This window comes from Carassius carassius, chromosome 35, assembly GCF_963082965.1.
Source record: "Carassius carassius chromosome 35, fCarCar2.1, whole genome shotgun sequence".
Classification (NCBI taxonomy): domain Eukaryota; kingdom Metazoa; phylum Chordata; class Actinopteri; order Cypriniformes; family Cyprinidae; genus Carassius; species Carassius carassius.
Window position 1 is genome coordinate 7,316,622 of NC_081789.1, and position 15,893 is coordinate 7,332,514.

Below are 15,893 nucleotides of genomic sequence, written 5' to 3' on the forward strand. Positions count from 1 at the left end.
CCAAACAATGCCGAACGTTTTGACACAGCACCATGTGTCCTGTCGAGAGAGCCCATCTCAAGGGGAAGGACTTATTGGGAAGTTGGAGTCTCAGGTAAAACAGCATGGGACTTGGGAGTGGCCAGGAAATCTGTCAACAGGAAGGGTTTGGTGACACTGAGCCCACAGGACGGTTACTGGGCAGTTTGTCTGAGAGGGGGCAGTGAGTACAGGGCCTGTGACCGTGAATCAGTACTTCTGTCACTAAAAACTCTTCCACAGAGAATTGGTATATATGTGAATTATGAAAAAGGTCAGGTATCATTTTATGATATGAGTGCATGCGCACATATCTACTCATTCACTGGACAGTGCTTTACCGAGAGCCTACTGGCTTATTTCAACCCAGACATGAATGACACAGGAAATAACAATGCCCCACTGGTTATACAACCTGTCAGTTCTGACAATGGGGATCAGACATATGATATTGTAACAATATGAAGAAAGACAATCAACCAAAATAGAAATGTAACAGAGCAAACATTGTCAGATTTAAAACAGGTGATATAGAGTGTTGATAATTATTATTCTATTTAAACATGTTTATTGATTTTTGTTGAATCAACTGTATATCCAGTTAGTTAAATGATGCAATGAGAACACAAACCATTGTTTTTCCCAGATTTGATTTAATGTAACATTTGTGATTCATAAATAAATAAAGTTTCCCAATCACTTGTCATTAAATGTGTAGAATTTAATTGCATAAATTTGCACTTTTGCGGTTTACATTTCACACACGCACACACACACACACACACACACACACACACACACGCACGCACGCACGCACACACACACACGCACACACACACACACACACACACACACACACACACAAACATTGTTATATAGTTTACAAGGATTCCCCATAGGCGCAATGGTTTTTATACTGTACAAATTGTATTTTGTATCCCCTTACCCTAACCCTACCCCTCACACAACAACCACCCCCCCCCCCCACACACACAAACAAAAAAACATGAAATAAATAAAAAAGAAAAAAAATTATGCAGGGAACACCAGGTACACACACACGCATGCACGTACACACACACACACACACACACACTAAATCTTCCTTTCATCCTAGTCTTTTAAGCTGATTTTCTCTATTGACCTCCTGTTCTTGTCTTTACTACAAACACAACAGCCAATCGGATTATTAAACAGTTACTATAACTACAGCCAATCAGAGAGAAGAATTCTCAAACCATATGCTGCTTATCTTTATAATAATAACCATCTTGTAGCATTTGTCATTAGACAAATGCTACATTATTAATGCTCATCCCACAGTTAATTATCAGTGTTTGAAGTTGTTTGATCATGGGGAAGATGCTAAATTATTGCATTCATGCTCAGTGTAGGCTATTTGTAATCGAGAAACACTGTGAGACTGGCAGGAACAAAAGTAACTGAGAGGAGGAGCTGCAGAGAGAGATTAAGCAGATTAAAGCAGGACTGATGAAACAGCGTATTTCAAAGAATGAGAGAAACTAACTATCAAATCTAATACGAGAGAGAAGTTTCATGCTGCTGTTGATGAGTTGACTGTGAGGAAGACAGAAGTACAGGTGGACAACAGGAGAGGACAGACAGGTAAGGGAAGATGAATGACATAGACAGGTTCTGAGAGGAGGATTAACACTCATTAAAGCTCTGTGCAGCGTGCAGGAGACTCAAAGACACACATACAGGTATGTCACTGAGAGAACTTTACACAGCTTATTCATTATACATGTCAGTGCCTTCCATGTCTTCCAGTTCATCTGCATCAGCATCACTTTATTTATTTGTCTAGATTTAAAAAAATTTTTATTATTAAAGGAAGTTGCAATAAAATCTGACAATCTGAAGCTTTAGTCCATGTGCACGTTTGCTTTCACTAGTTAATAGAAGTGGTCTTGCTGTTCGATAAAATAATTTAAAAAGTGCTTGACATCACTTCCTGAATCCCTTTCAGTAATTGGTTGGGTCTGGTAGTTCTCATAATGTCATTGGCAGTGGATGAGACAGCAGGTGACCTCCCTGTGAGGGATGTGGGCTTGAGAGCGGGGCTGATAACTGTCCTCACAGGTGTGTATAGTGCTGTGTGTTTATTGTGTAGGTTAAAGATAATTTTATTTCTGGTTTCTTTAAATGAGCGGAACTGGTCAAGATTTTCTTTTTTTTTCAGATACAGATCAAGACACCAGAAACTGGAGAAGACCACCGCAGGTATTCAAAATAAAGGGTAAGATGTCTGTCAATACAACAATCTTGAAAACAATCTTTAAAAATGTATATATATTTTTCAGAATTTCAGAAGGGATCTCAAAATTGTCTCAAAAACTGTTCTCAAAGTCGGTGGACTCAAACATTCTCACATCTAAATTATCTGAGCTATGCTATCCTCTAGTTTTTTACTTGTGTAACTATTCGATACTCCAAGTTAATATAAGCTACCATATTTGTGAGCTACTTCTGCAGTATCCTGAGCTATAGAAGAGCAACTTCTGAGCAAGTACTGTAAACAGACCTTCGGGTCGATAAGTCTCTCTGTCTTTATACAGATCGCCAGCGATTGTTCAAAATATCACGCAAGCAGCTGGAGGACCAATGTTTCCATCTACAGGAGGAGAACACACTTCTCAAACAACACAGCCGCACACAAGAGCAAAAACTACGCAGGTAAGGCTAAACACACACTAACTAACTGAGCCATAATACCAGGAGAAAGTTTTGTCATCATTTCCATTAATCTCAATTGACACAGCCTAGAAAGGATTAGTACTTTAATGCAAGTTTTGTCGATTTCAGGTTGTCAACAAAACTGCTGCGATTGAAGCCAGGCCCTTCGTCTGCTGGGAGGGATGGAGAGCTGGAGGACACGATTCAAGAGCTAGAGGCTCGTGTAGCGACTCTAGAGAGTCAGAAGCAGGCACTGCACAGCAAACTCAGTTTAGCCAAGCAACACATCTTAGACCTGGGCATCAGGACACATAACAGGCCACGGACAGGTGAGGAATCACTGGGTATGATAAACTGGTAATATTGCTGTATTGCTTGTTTGAAGTGGTGGCTTGTAAATACAAATAATATGGCACTTTGAATGACTTAATAAGTCAGTAGTTCTGGGAAGTTTTGGAAAGTCGTGGCCTAGTGGTTAGAGAGGTTGACTGCTAACCTTAAGGTTGTGGGATCGAGTCTCGGGCCGACAATACCACAGGACTGAGGTGCCCTTGAGCAAGGCACCGAACCCCCAACTGCTCCCCGGGCGCCGCAGCATAAATGGCTGCCCTGGTGTGTGTGTGTGTGTTCACTACTGTGTGCATGCCCTTTGGATGGGTTGAATGCAGAGCACAAATTCTGAGTATGGGTCACCATACTTGGCTGTATGTCACGTCACTCACACTTTCAGTACTAAATCAGTACTTAATAGGGTGTTTATTTGGTGTTGTATTCCAGAATTGATTCAGTCTCTTCTCTCTCTGTCTCAGGGCGAGGTGTGGATGGGGACGGAGGGGTCAGACGGGCTGCCCAAACCGCTCCTGCCCGCTATGGCATCAGTTCACTGGAAGACTCCAGAGGAGATATAGACAGATTGTAAGTTGACCTGTGGGTATGTGTTTGTGAATGTTTTTACAACATATAATATATACCATATAAATAGGTTGTTAAGTTTTATGTTGTGTTATGAATGGAATGATACTATTTGTATCATCTACATTTACAAACTGCAAACTTAAAAAAAAAATGACACTAAACAGTCATGACCTGAGTAATAGTGATGGTCAATGCACACACACACACAAATATTGTCCTCAATCTTTCTGCCTCTTTCTCTTATGAATATACAGACTTACATTACTCAGGTTTGTTGGATGTTTTTGTGTTAAAATACTTTGCATTTCTGCAAAACACAGTATATAGTGCTTTGCTTTATAGTCCTGCAAATCAGCTAAAGCACACAAAGAAAGTAGGAAAAAGAAATACACAAAGAACATTTGCGTTCTTAATCTTATGGCAGAATTCATAGACTTCTGCCATGTAGATCTGCTTTCACTCAAAAAGACTGATCATTTATTTAGCCTAAAATAGACTTTATTTAAGTATATATTCCTGATGATCCATCTGCATATGATAGGACACTGCTGCCATGCTATTAATTAATAATCAAATTACACATCTTTTGCTAATGCTGTGTATTACCTTGCTTGTGCTTTGTTGTCCTGTCCATAACTGGTTTTTACATCCATGTTTCTACATTTCCAGCTTGTTTTTTTTTTTTTTTTCAGCAGATCTACAATCATAGAAAACCAGCAAGGGAGGGTGGCAGAGCTGGAGCTGTCTGCTCATTCTCTTAGAGAATCACTCAGAGACAAAGAGAAAGAAATTGAAGGTATTGTGAAAGACCTGCGCAAACAACAAGCCGATGGACACAGGTAGGATAAAGCTTGTAATAATAAATAGTTTATTAATCAGTAATACATTTACAATAGCCTGGTCAATCACATCTAGTGTTCGTGCTCATTCAGTTACTATTCAGAATCATTCAACAACACAGCATGCATGTTACAATTTGTATTCTTCTTCACAGACTCATTATAAAAGATAACGTAGATGTGATAAGATTGCAGAAGCAGCTTTCTGAAAAGAGCACCTCCCTTCTGGTCCTTCAGGAAAAGTTTGCTGCTCTTCAGGAGGTGAGCCATAATACCAAGATCATAGTGATCATGAGTCTTCCACTTGAAATCATTGGTGTAATGTCTTCCAAATAATATTTCTGCCTTAAAACAAAACGTCCTCAATCCTCTCTATATTTGTGCTCTTTTTAAGGCTTATGAGAACCAGCTGGAGGAGGTAAGCTTAACCTGAAAATAAACATTTCCCAAATTTTGCATTTTTGACTTTCTTCATCACAGAAAGTATCATACAAACATGTACAAGGTCTGAGAATAATATTGAATAAATGTGGTTCTGTTGTATGTTTTATTTGTCTTATATGGGCAAATATACTGTAGGGCCAAAGGTCTTTAAAAGAGAGTCAAGGAGCACTGCTGGGGAAGGTGGAGGAGCTGAGTGAGCTGTTGAAACAGGAGAAGCAGAGAGTGCTGACACTTGAGGGCCAGCTCAATGCTGCCACACTTTCACTGCAAGCTCTGGGGGAGGTACTGTTTGGGATGCACTTTTGCTCTTTTGTTTTAAGTTTTTGTGTTTGCAGTCTTTTACTAACATCTGTTTTTCAGCTTCAGGAGAGGGTTTCAGACCTGGAGGGGGAGAGGAACCTCCTGAAGAACAGCTATGATTCACTTCTGGAGTGGTGAGTGTTTCAGGTGGAAGACAGGGACATTGATGGGGGGACAACCAGGGATATTTTAATGGACAGTAGGACAGGTGATTCCCTAATGTTAGTGGTTACATGACCATGCCAACCACTTTTCAATTTATGTCCGTCAAACAAAATAATGGCACTAGTCGGCTCACTAGCTGATGTAACTAATGATTTTGGAATAACTTACTTAAATGCTGTGAAATCATTATTCACAATTAATCACATTCAAAATAAAGTTGTTGTTTTTTTTTGCATAATATACAGTATGTGCGTGTTCTGTGTATATTTATTATGTATATATAAATACACATACATGCAGTACATATTGAAAATATTTAAGTATATATTTATTTTCATATAATTTCTATTTTAAATAAATATATTTAAAATATAAACATAACATATTTACATAACATAACAATACATATACACAGTACACATACATATATTACGCAAAAAAAAAAAAAAATATATATATATATGTATATATATATATATAATTTATTTTGGAAGCTATTAATTGTTTGATAGCACTACTTAAAATGTAGTTTATTACAGTTTATGATTGTGCAAAAATCAAAAAGCACAAATGTTTGCATCAGTTTGCTATGCTCAAACATCAACTATAAATGTAGAATACAAGAAACAGTGACATCACAAACTGTGAAATCTACCCAAAAGTCAAGAAGTCAGATTTAAAAAGGAAATGAACCAAAAAATCTCCTCTAATTTTCTGACAATGAAGCATATATAAATTGGATCTATTGCTTTTACCACAGTCTTTTTATATAATGGAGAAAATATCATGTAATCATGAAAGTGTAAAATTAATGATCGTTTTAAGGCCTACAATTTTTGTATGTTTAAATTCACTGGTTTCCTCCATAGCACTATGTCTGTACAGAACCATCAAGAAGGACAACATGATAAAAAAGACAAAAGAAGTGAACAATATAAAGAGGAGAGCTGGAGAGAGGATTTATGGAGGCTTGAACAAAGACTGGAGGAAGAAAGGAAAGAAAAGAAAATGCTGGAGCAGGAGAAGGAACAGATGAGACAAGAGAATGACCAGTTTCAGAAGGAGAAGGAGCGAGACAGAGGTAAGACTCACGCATTGCCAGACTTTCGACTAGCAGCATCACTTCTGTACCACATCTCAGCATATTCTGGAAGTGCCCATCGTAGCAGCTTCAATGTGTGATATTGTGTACATAGAGACTCCTGGACATTGTGTAGTCAACATGACATATTGGATTGTCAATATGCTAAATATATCAAATGTCCTTGTCCTTTAACGTGTTTAATGCACATCTTTGTAATAAAATGAATGTGTTTCAGATATGGTTACGTTCCTCAGAGAAAAACATGACTGCTTGGAGCGAGAAGTCCTGCAGCACAGGCAGGAAGTCACATCTTTGCAAGAAAAACTGGACTCTGTTACAAAAGTAAAATTTGCTGTACTGGGCTAAAATGTACTTCTCAAACAGAATCTGGGGTCAGACATTCAATTCATTACAATTTGTATATCAGTATATCTCCATATAATGTCCATATTCTATTTTTCGTTCTCTATCAGGAGTTTGATATGAGTGTGGAAGATCTGAGTGAGACTCTGCTGCAGATTAAGGTAAGATGTTTAATTTCTGTTTAGATACTTCAATATATTTAAGCAGCTATATAATAACATTTTGCTTAGCTTGTTTCGTTCCCTTTTTTTGTTTCTTTCTTTATTTGTGTGCTCTTCTCTTAGGCCTTTAGAATTCAGCGGGAGACTCAAGGGATGATGTGTTTCTTGAAAACAGACGAAAAGATAGAGGAAACATCAAAGGATTTAACTGCAGTACAGGCTTCATATGCAGAAACTGTTTTGGAACTCCAGAAAACAAGGGATTTATTATTACTTCAGCATCGACTAAATGCTGACCTTCAGGTACACACACATTTGCAGTGAGAATGCGGTATATTACAGCTGTTGCATATATTGCTCATTCATTCCACATGAACCAAAACATCAACCATCACACCTACAGTATTTTCTTTTATAGAACGAGATGAAGACAGTGGTGGGAAAATCTGAGAGAGAGAGGGAGGAGAATAGAAGGAGGGCAGGTGAAAAAGACAAATTGCTGAAAAGCAGAAGTCTTCAAATCAACAGTTTACAAGGTTAGAGGTTTACAGTATATAAGAGATTGGGGTTAGATGTCACAAGTGGTAATGATGCTTGTTTTATATATATATCGACTTAAAAAAAATAAACCTATACTGAGAAATATTGAATACAGTATATAAGACATTGTCAACTAGCCCCGTTCTCTCCTTTTGCTCTATTTCCAGTTTATAATACATGTATGATGACATCATATTTTCATCTATTATTTTAGCTCAGCTCAAAGACATAGCATACAGCCCTAGAAACTATAAGCAGACCATTCCCCTGCAGTACACCTGGACAGGGCTGGAACAAGAGTCAGTCAAGCCTGCTGCAGAGGGCGCTATAATCACACAGCTGCGTGGAGGAGAATCTCTTCTGGAGGTCCATCTAACAGGAGCCACCTTTACACCTCTGGGATTGAGACTCATGGGACAATGCACAGGAGATCACCAAGGGGTTGCAACATTTTGCACCTATGGGTTCATCGACTTTGAAACCCTCTCAACTTCATTAATATCAGGTGGACAGCCAAATTATGGCTTCACCTCGCAATACGCCCTCACTGAGTTCGACCTGGAGAAGCTCAGGGTTCAGGGTGGGTCCATCACTGTTGAACTGCACCAGGCGCTTGGAGGGGTGCAATTTATGACCCGTGGGAGAGCAAGGATTTCTCTCATGGGAGCTCTACAGCGTACGGGTGAACGAATGAATAACAGAACCAACATCACAGGTAATATAAAATATGGTCAGATGAGGTTTGCATGTAAAATAGCTTTATATGAGTGTTCGATTTGGCATTCTTTTCACTTTTATAGCTCTTCATTGCAATAATATTTCCCACTGAATTTTTAAGATCACTTTGTCCTTTATTCTGCAGGAGCTGAAGGGGAAGTTATAGGAATCCTTGAGTTTTGGGTGTGTTTACACCCTCAGGTGGAACTCACAGAACCTCAAATGGGAAGAGCCACTAGTAGAGCAGCTATGAGACACACCAGAGGTTCAGAATGGGCTCATGGGGATCCAGAGGTAAATGCCATCACATACCACATGGTGGAGACAGGGCTTTTTAGGAAAGCCTTGAGAGCTTGAGAGTTCACCCTAAGATGAAAGTTCTATTGTTTACTCACACTTGGTTTCAAACCCGCCTTTGTGAAAAAGAAGTACACTTCATACTACTTTTAGAGTACTTATTAAGGAAGTTTTCAGGCACTTGACTTCAGTTAGATGAAATTTAGAGTATTTTGACCCATTTACAGTAAGTAGAACATCTGTATTTTCCATAATGTAAAAGTATACAGTGAACAGTAAGTCCAAAAATGATAAAACAGAAAAATAGAAGCACCAAAAGTGCCGTAACAATAGTTCCTAGTAGTTTTAATGTGCTTTTTTTTATCATTTTTGGAGGTCAAAAGCCCTTGGTCTTTTTATGCTTTTACTTTATGAAAACGAGCAGCTTAGAGGCTATAAACATTACCAGTTGCCTAATTACTATTTATGAATTTTTAGTAAGGTAGTTGTTAAGTTTAGGTAGGGGTAGGATTAAGGGACATAGAATAAGGATATGCAGAATAAGGCATTCATATGTTACCCTGGACCACAAAACCAGTCTTAAGTCACTGGGGAATATTTTTAGCAATACCCAAAAAACATTGTATGGGTCAAAATTATAGATTTTTCTTTTATCCAAAAAATCATTAGGATATTAAGTAAAGATCATGTTCCATGAAGATATTTTGTACATTTCCTACCATAAATATATAAAACTTAATTTTTTATTAGTAATATGCATTGCTAAGAACTTCATTTGGACAAATATAAAGATGATTTTCTCAGTATTTTTATTTTATTATTATGATAATTTTTTTGCACCATCAGATTCCAGATATTCAAATAGTTGTATATATCGGCCAAATATCGTCCATTCCTAACAAACCACACAGTACATCAAAGAATAAATGTAAAGTACATTTATTCAGCTTTCACATAAAAATTTCAATTTCGATAAAATGACCCTTATGACTGGTTTTGTGGTCCAGGATCACATATAAGCTTTATAAGTACTAATACACAGCCAATATAATAGGCATGCTAAGTAACTAGTGAGAACTGGTTCCTAAACTAAAGTTTTACTGAATGTATTACCTCAAACTGATAAGCATGTGATTTGTGCGTGTTTTGCAGGAAATATATGATTATGGTGTAGGGATACCCAATGAACTTGAGGTGGTACTGGAGCGCTGTGTGGGCCTCAGTACCCACTGGCCAGGACTACTCCCTGATGCATACTTAACATATCGCCTTTATGACCTACCACCTCATTCTACACCCATAATTCAATGCTGTGTGGATCCTGTCTTTGAAGACTCAGTGAGCTATCCATTAGCTGTAACCACAGATTTATTAGAATACCTGAAAGTGGGCAGCCTGTGGGTGTATGTGTTTGATGACAGCGAGCGTCAGACTCCTCCCACATATTTGGCAAAGACTCCAATCCCACTACGAGTCCTTGCAGCAGGCAGACCAATCAGAGGTAATCATTCCGATCAGGATGCAATTAAACAGAAGCATGTTTAAATACAAAAATATAATTGGGATATCAGTCAAAAGTTAGGAATAATTAAGATGGTTTTAATGCTTTTGAAATAAGTTTCTTATGCTCACCAAGACTGCATTTATTTGATAGAAATACAGTAAAAACTGTAATATTGTGAAATATTTACAACACTAATAAATAAAATACAGACCCATCATTAATAATTGAACACCAATGATGATTAATCATTTTCATTATATATAACTTTATTGTTCCAAACTGTTGCACAGTGGTTTTTACTAGGATCATTAATATATATATATATTTATCCAGTTATATATATTTATATTTAAACAGTTATCCGATATTCAGCCAAGAGAAACAAAGTAGCATAGTAGCATCTCTCTCTCTCTCTCTCTCTCTCTCTCTCTCTCTCTCATGACCAATATTCACAAAGACAAAGGTTAGCTGTGGTGAGTAATGTTTACTTTGTTCCCTGCTTTCAGGTGATTATGTGCTTAGAGATCCTGCTGGTAGTCCAAGAGGAATGGTGAGGGCCACTCTCAGGTGGAAATACCCTTTCCAGTCACCTGAGGCACCCTCAAGAGAAAGAGAAGTAGAAGAGAAAGACAGAATGGTTCCCAGTGCTGAGGTTTCACAGATACCCATAGCAAAGCCTAGGGTGAGTATCTGTGAATGACAATAACTTCCCACTGTATTTCATTCACACTTCCACATTTCATGAATTACTGTAAAGCAAGAAATACTACATACAAATATAATATTAAATGTAATTGTTAAAGGAGACATTATCAATGTTGTTAACTAATAAGTGACCTCTTATAACATTTTATCTCAACTGTTTCAGCTATTTGAATCATCTTAGTCATTTGCATTTTATAATATTTTGAATATATTTGATATAGAATATATTGAGTTTGTTGTCATTGGAAGGAAAATCATTTCACACTGCTCAGACATTCCACGACCCAACAAATGCCGATTAGGCATGTTCATTTGGGTGAAAACAAACTCCAACCAACACCAACAGGGGTAACACACCGATAAAACAAACTCCGACAGATTAGTCTGTTGGCGTTTGTCGGTGCAGTGTGAATTGGTCTTAATAATCCAGAAAAATATAATCGTTTCAACTTAATTTCAGTCTCAGCTTCGGCCTCCACCAGAACATGGAGTCAAGACCACTGACACTCACCCATCCACAGCCATTAGAAGCCCTCAAGGAGGTTCAATCACACTTCCATCGCCATCCATTCAGGTCACTGAACCCACGTCTTATCATCAGAAACTTCCATCTAGTTTGGCTCAACCTTCAAGATCGGTTAAACGGAAGCAACACCGCACTGCAGCGTTGAACATACAGGAAAAATTGAAACCAACAACGGCACCTTACCTGAGTCCTGCCATGTCTATTAAGTCTCAAAAATCCAATCGAGTGATGGACTTCAGACCATCGACATCAGTGCCGAGCACCCCTCGCAGCCAAAGGAGCTATCGAAGTGACTCGACACAGGTAAGGACCTGAGAAGGAAATGCAACAAGAATAGCCTACTTAGTGTCAACTGAGTAATGAAATCAGTCAGTTTAAAAGGGTCTTCAATATGTTTTCTTTCGAAGCAAATTAAAATGGAAGAGGAACATGAATATGAAGATCAGGAAGATGAAACTGAAGACAGAAGTGAGATTTTTCCCCAGAAGTCACTTATTCATTACACAAATTTCAAAACAATGAGTTAAAGCTTAACTTCTTTTTACCTCTTATATCCAAAATAGCTCAAAATGACATGGATGCCCTTCAGTCTGATGAATCAAGAGATTCAAATGGAAGTGATGTCATCATAATCCCTCACCCACCAAAACCACATAAAAAGGTGATGATCATACAGTTGACTGAAAGACATCAGACATGTTATATAAAATAGAATGTCAAACATTAAAAGTTTCTCAATAGGGGATTAAAACTTAGGTGTTATTTTTCTAGCAGCTTCTGATTAAATCTACTAAAAGGCAGGTCATATGACTAAAACCTTTTTAGTAATGTTCAAGAAAAATCTTTACCTCGAGTCATTTTCAATAAGGAACAAAATCATGTTACAGTAATTATGTAAAAAAAAAAAAAAAAACATTTAATAAAACTGAAATGAAAGCCATACTTTATATTTCTCAACATTGTCATTTAAATGTCTGAACACTATAATACTATATAGTTAGATTTAAATTTGGAGAACCATATTTATTACTGTTATTATAACAATGCAAATCGTCTATAGTGCCCCTTGTGGCAACTCAAAGAATGCAACACACACTTCCATTGCATTGAATGCATTGCACTAATAATTGCTATTTTAAACATTCTGTGAAATCCAGCTGGCGTTCATGTACTTGCATAGAGTATGTTTCTGGTCTTAGATATAAAGAGTCTGTTCTACAGTATATAATCAAATCAAACATTTGTCTTTGTGTCTCACAGGGAGACAGACTCAGAGTGGAGATCCTCTCACTTTCTTTTAACCGCTCTTCTAGTGTTGCACTTGACCAATCAGTGCATCAGGTATATGTGGAGTACCGTCTCCTAGGTATTCCCATGGAGACAACAGAAACACCCATGTCCCTGCGTAAACCAATAGACGGGGAGGAAATACATTATAACTTTACACGAGGTAAGGTCACAAAAGTAAAATGTGTCTGAAAAGTGTCTTACATGTCATTTAACATCACTCTGTGTAGACAGACCAACATTGGCCCAAACGTTCATTTAACTTGCAATTACTGTATATTGAAAATCAATTATGTTTCCAATTTAGTTCATTTAAAATATATTCACTTCAAATGCAATATTGGAAACACAGTACAGTCATCATAAATCATAATAAAGTCCTTTACATTTATCTGTGGTATGTTAAATGTTTAAGACAAGTGCACTTCTTTTAAAAAAATGTACTTTAAAGTAAAACATTTAATGCATCATTATCACAAAGGGAACTTTTAAAAATGTACTTAAGTGTGTTAAAAGTGTACTTTTATTACTTTAGTAAATGTGGCATTTTGTTTTGGTAATATATTACCTGCAAGTACAGCTTTGTTTAAAATTTATTGTAAGATCTGAAGTGTGCATATTTTAAAATTAAGCACTTTTTTTTCACAAAGGCATCATGGCATTTAACAATTTAACATATTAACTTGGTATTGATGTAAAAAAAAAAGGTGATAAAAAACTAACACATAGTAAACAATTCATGTTCTTTTACATGTTATTATCATCAATAGTTATCCATGTGGATAGCATGGAAGCAGCTCCCTTGAGACATTACCTCTACACCATGCTGGAAGGTACAGACCCCAACCACGGCAGGTATACAGAGGGAAAATGAGAGATAATGAGAGATATAAAAATATTATGTTATATTATATGCCATTTCATATGGCAATAAAATTAAAAATATAAAAAGATCTTCTAACCTCTATGTTTTCCCCCCTCCAATCATCTAGGTTAAAGTTCACAGTAGTCAGTGAGCCCATGAACGAGCAAGAAGAATGTAAAGATGTAGGCTATGCCTACTTGGATTTACAAGAACTTCTGCTGACTGGAAATGATTTTATTGAAGAACAAATCAATGGTAAGATTCATTCATTATGAAAAGAGATTTTTAAACTTTAAATAAATGCAAGACTTTGTGTTTTTTCTGTCTTTCAGTTGTTAGTGTGGATGAAGAACAGGATGTAGTGGGAAAACTGAAAGTATCTGTAGAGGCTGCACAGGCTCTGACTGGAATCTATCAGGAATATCATCAGATTGTGGAAAGGGAGAGAGGAGAACCTAGAAATAGCACAGAGAATGAGGAGGAGGAAGAAAGTGGGATACAAAAAAACAACGAGTTGCATGTGGTTGATTTTGAAGTTGATGAAGACAGTGATTTCTGAAGACATTTCTTCTGAACATCTCCAGCCTGAAGTTATGTTCAAACCAGGCCAGTCTGTAGGGAACATTTCTTTTTTTGTACTAACTCTACAACATCAAAATTTCGCTCTTGCAACATTTTAAACTGTTCAAAACCCATGACTTTGTTATGTTTAAATTATAGAAAACATGGATGTGGTTTAAGTTGCTAAATGTTTTAATATAAAATAATTAATACAAATACAGAGTTCCCTATCTGTCGGTCACTACTAGTCATGAACAAATAGGGGTTTACTTGATAAACTGTTAAACTTGTAAATCATTTGTTTATTTTTTTTATGTCTTTTTGGAGATGGTCGGAAATGAAAGAGAAGGTGAGATATTTAAAATTTTCCTGTGTGACATTGTTGCTTATTTTGACTCATTTTAATAGTCTGGTATTTGATGCTTTGTGAGAACTGCTTTCTTTTATTGTCTTGATGGTGTCTTATTATCTTCTTTTGTGTTGTTGACTGTATCATTGATAGATTTATTATGTTCTATTGTATTTTTATTTATGCTCCTCAGCATAAAACCTGAATGAGTGCATGCACCTGTCACCTATTTAGTGGCTCAGGTACGCAAAATCCACTAATCAAAATTCACTGGTGTTTTCTCTGAAAGTCAGAGCGGACTGGGGCTCTCAAGTAAACCCCCATGTCGTCACAACATAACATCTCCATTCCCTTCATCAGGGAACGAGGGTCATGTATGTAACCAAGATGATATTTTAAGTCTCTTAACCATAGTCAGTAAAACAACATAAAAAATGCAGAAGGAAATGAGTGTACAGCCACAATAATTTTACCAAAACATTATGTTTTTGTTGGCGCATGATAAAAGTCACTAGAGAACAAGTGACTGCACAAATATATATTTTTTTTGTTCTATTCGATTTTACTGTAATTTTGAAGTTTGGACCAGCTGTTGGAACAAAATTTCCATAAAAAAAACAACAACAAAAAAACCCAGTGAGAATTGGATACACGCTTGTTGAATGATATAGTTTATTTGAAATCCTGTGGATTGGGTTCCAGCGGTTTCACTTGTGAATCATCTTGAATAATAAACAACTCTGATTGTTTTTGTTTATAGCACATGGAAGCTTCAAGCTTTTAGACCGAGATTGGATCGAGTCCAGCATGTGCTCAATAACCAACCAATATGATGTCATTTCCCGTATCCCCTCGGTGACATCAAGTAACTTCCTCTTTTAGAGAGGAACCTCATACCAATGACTCTTCAAGTCCATGCTGCATCTTCCACCAGCCTCTTCTGTATCCTCTTGAGGTTTTGATTGCCCCATCTGTTTAAGAGTTGCTAAATAAAGTGCTTCTGTTCTCTAGAAAACAACAGCCTGGGCATAATAAGATCACTGTACATGCTGCATGAAAGACAAATGAATGGACTATTATTTGGAATTATTAAAACATATTTTTGGTGGACATTTCATTTGAAATCTGCAGTAAAATGTAGCAAAAGGTTTTGTCGTTTTATAAAAATGAATGTAGTCACATTTTATAAATTTTTAGGCCTTTAAATTATCAACATGAACAAAACTTTGAAAAACCTGTTTTATAATCTTCTACATGCCTTCTGTCATCTGATTGATAGTTTATACTTTTTTTTAGCATGTAAAAGTCCTTTTAGAATGATTGTAAAACCATCTCCTTTAATGTTGATATGTATTTTTGCTGTCAGATCTTTATTGAATGCAAGAAGTAAAGTAAGTATGTGTAAGAATAACTTTTATATTGCTAGTTACATTTCAAGATGAGCATTTGCTGGACTGAAGCCGCTTAGGTTTACTTGATTTTTGAAATAAAATCTGATAAAAAAAAATATAAAAATAAAAAATCATGAGTATCAAACATGATAACTCAGTCTTTTG

The 15,893-nt window shown here is 36.7% G+C and overlaps 1 protein-coding gene across 1 annotated transcript; it reads left to right on the forward strand.

The window, feature by feature from the left end:
• Nucleotides 1–1,517: 1,517 nt before the first annotated feature.
• rpgrip1 (RPGR interacting protein 1) lies at nucleotides 1,518–14,354 on the forward strand. The gene is made up of 28 exons (XM_059524361.1): nucleotides 1,518–1,742; nucleotides 2,009–2,121; nucleotides 2,222–2,278; nucleotides 2,598–2,715; nucleotides 2,845–3,044; nucleotides 3,525–3,630; nucleotides 3,885–3,899; nucleotides 4,326–4,469; nucleotides 4,625–4,730; nucleotides 4,864–4,887; nucleotides 5,049–5,195; nucleotides 5,274–5,347; nucleotides 6,248–6,459; nucleotides 6,698–6,804; nucleotides 6,936–6,986; nucleotides 7,110–7,289; nucleotides 7,405–7,522; nucleotides 7,741–8,241; nucleotides 8,389–8,537; nucleotides 9,693–10,041; nucleotides 10,551–10,726; nucleotides 11,210–11,578; nucleotides 11,683–11,743; nucleotides 11,839–11,936; nucleotides 12,536–12,725; nucleotides 13,333–13,417; nucleotides 13,555–13,682; nucleotides 13,760–14,354. Exons 2-28 carry the CDS (start codon nucleotides 2,037–2,039, stop codon nucleotides 13,984–13,986), a joined length of 4,077 nt encoding a protein of 1,358 aa, XP_059380344.1. The 5' UTR covers nucleotides 1,518–1,742; nucleotides 2,009–2,036; the 3' UTR covers nucleotides 13,987–14,354.
• The last annotated feature ends 1,539 nt before the right edge of the window (nucleotides 14,355–15,893 follow it).

Bases quoted from the DNA above. Each gene is read 5' to 3' on its own strand.
- rpgrip1 (XM_059524361.1), top strand. From the start codon at position 2,037: ATGTCATTGGCAGTGGATGAGACAGCAGGTGACCTCCCTGTGAGGGAT. The intron at 6,805-6,935 runs GTAAAATTTGCT...GTTCTCTATCAG, and splicing joins AACTGGACTCTGTTACAAAA to GAGTTTGATATGAGTGTGGA. The intron at 10,727-11,209 runs GTGAGTATCTGT...ACTTAATTTCAG, and splicing joins TACCCATAGCAAAGCCTAGG to TCTCAGCTTCGGCCTCCACC.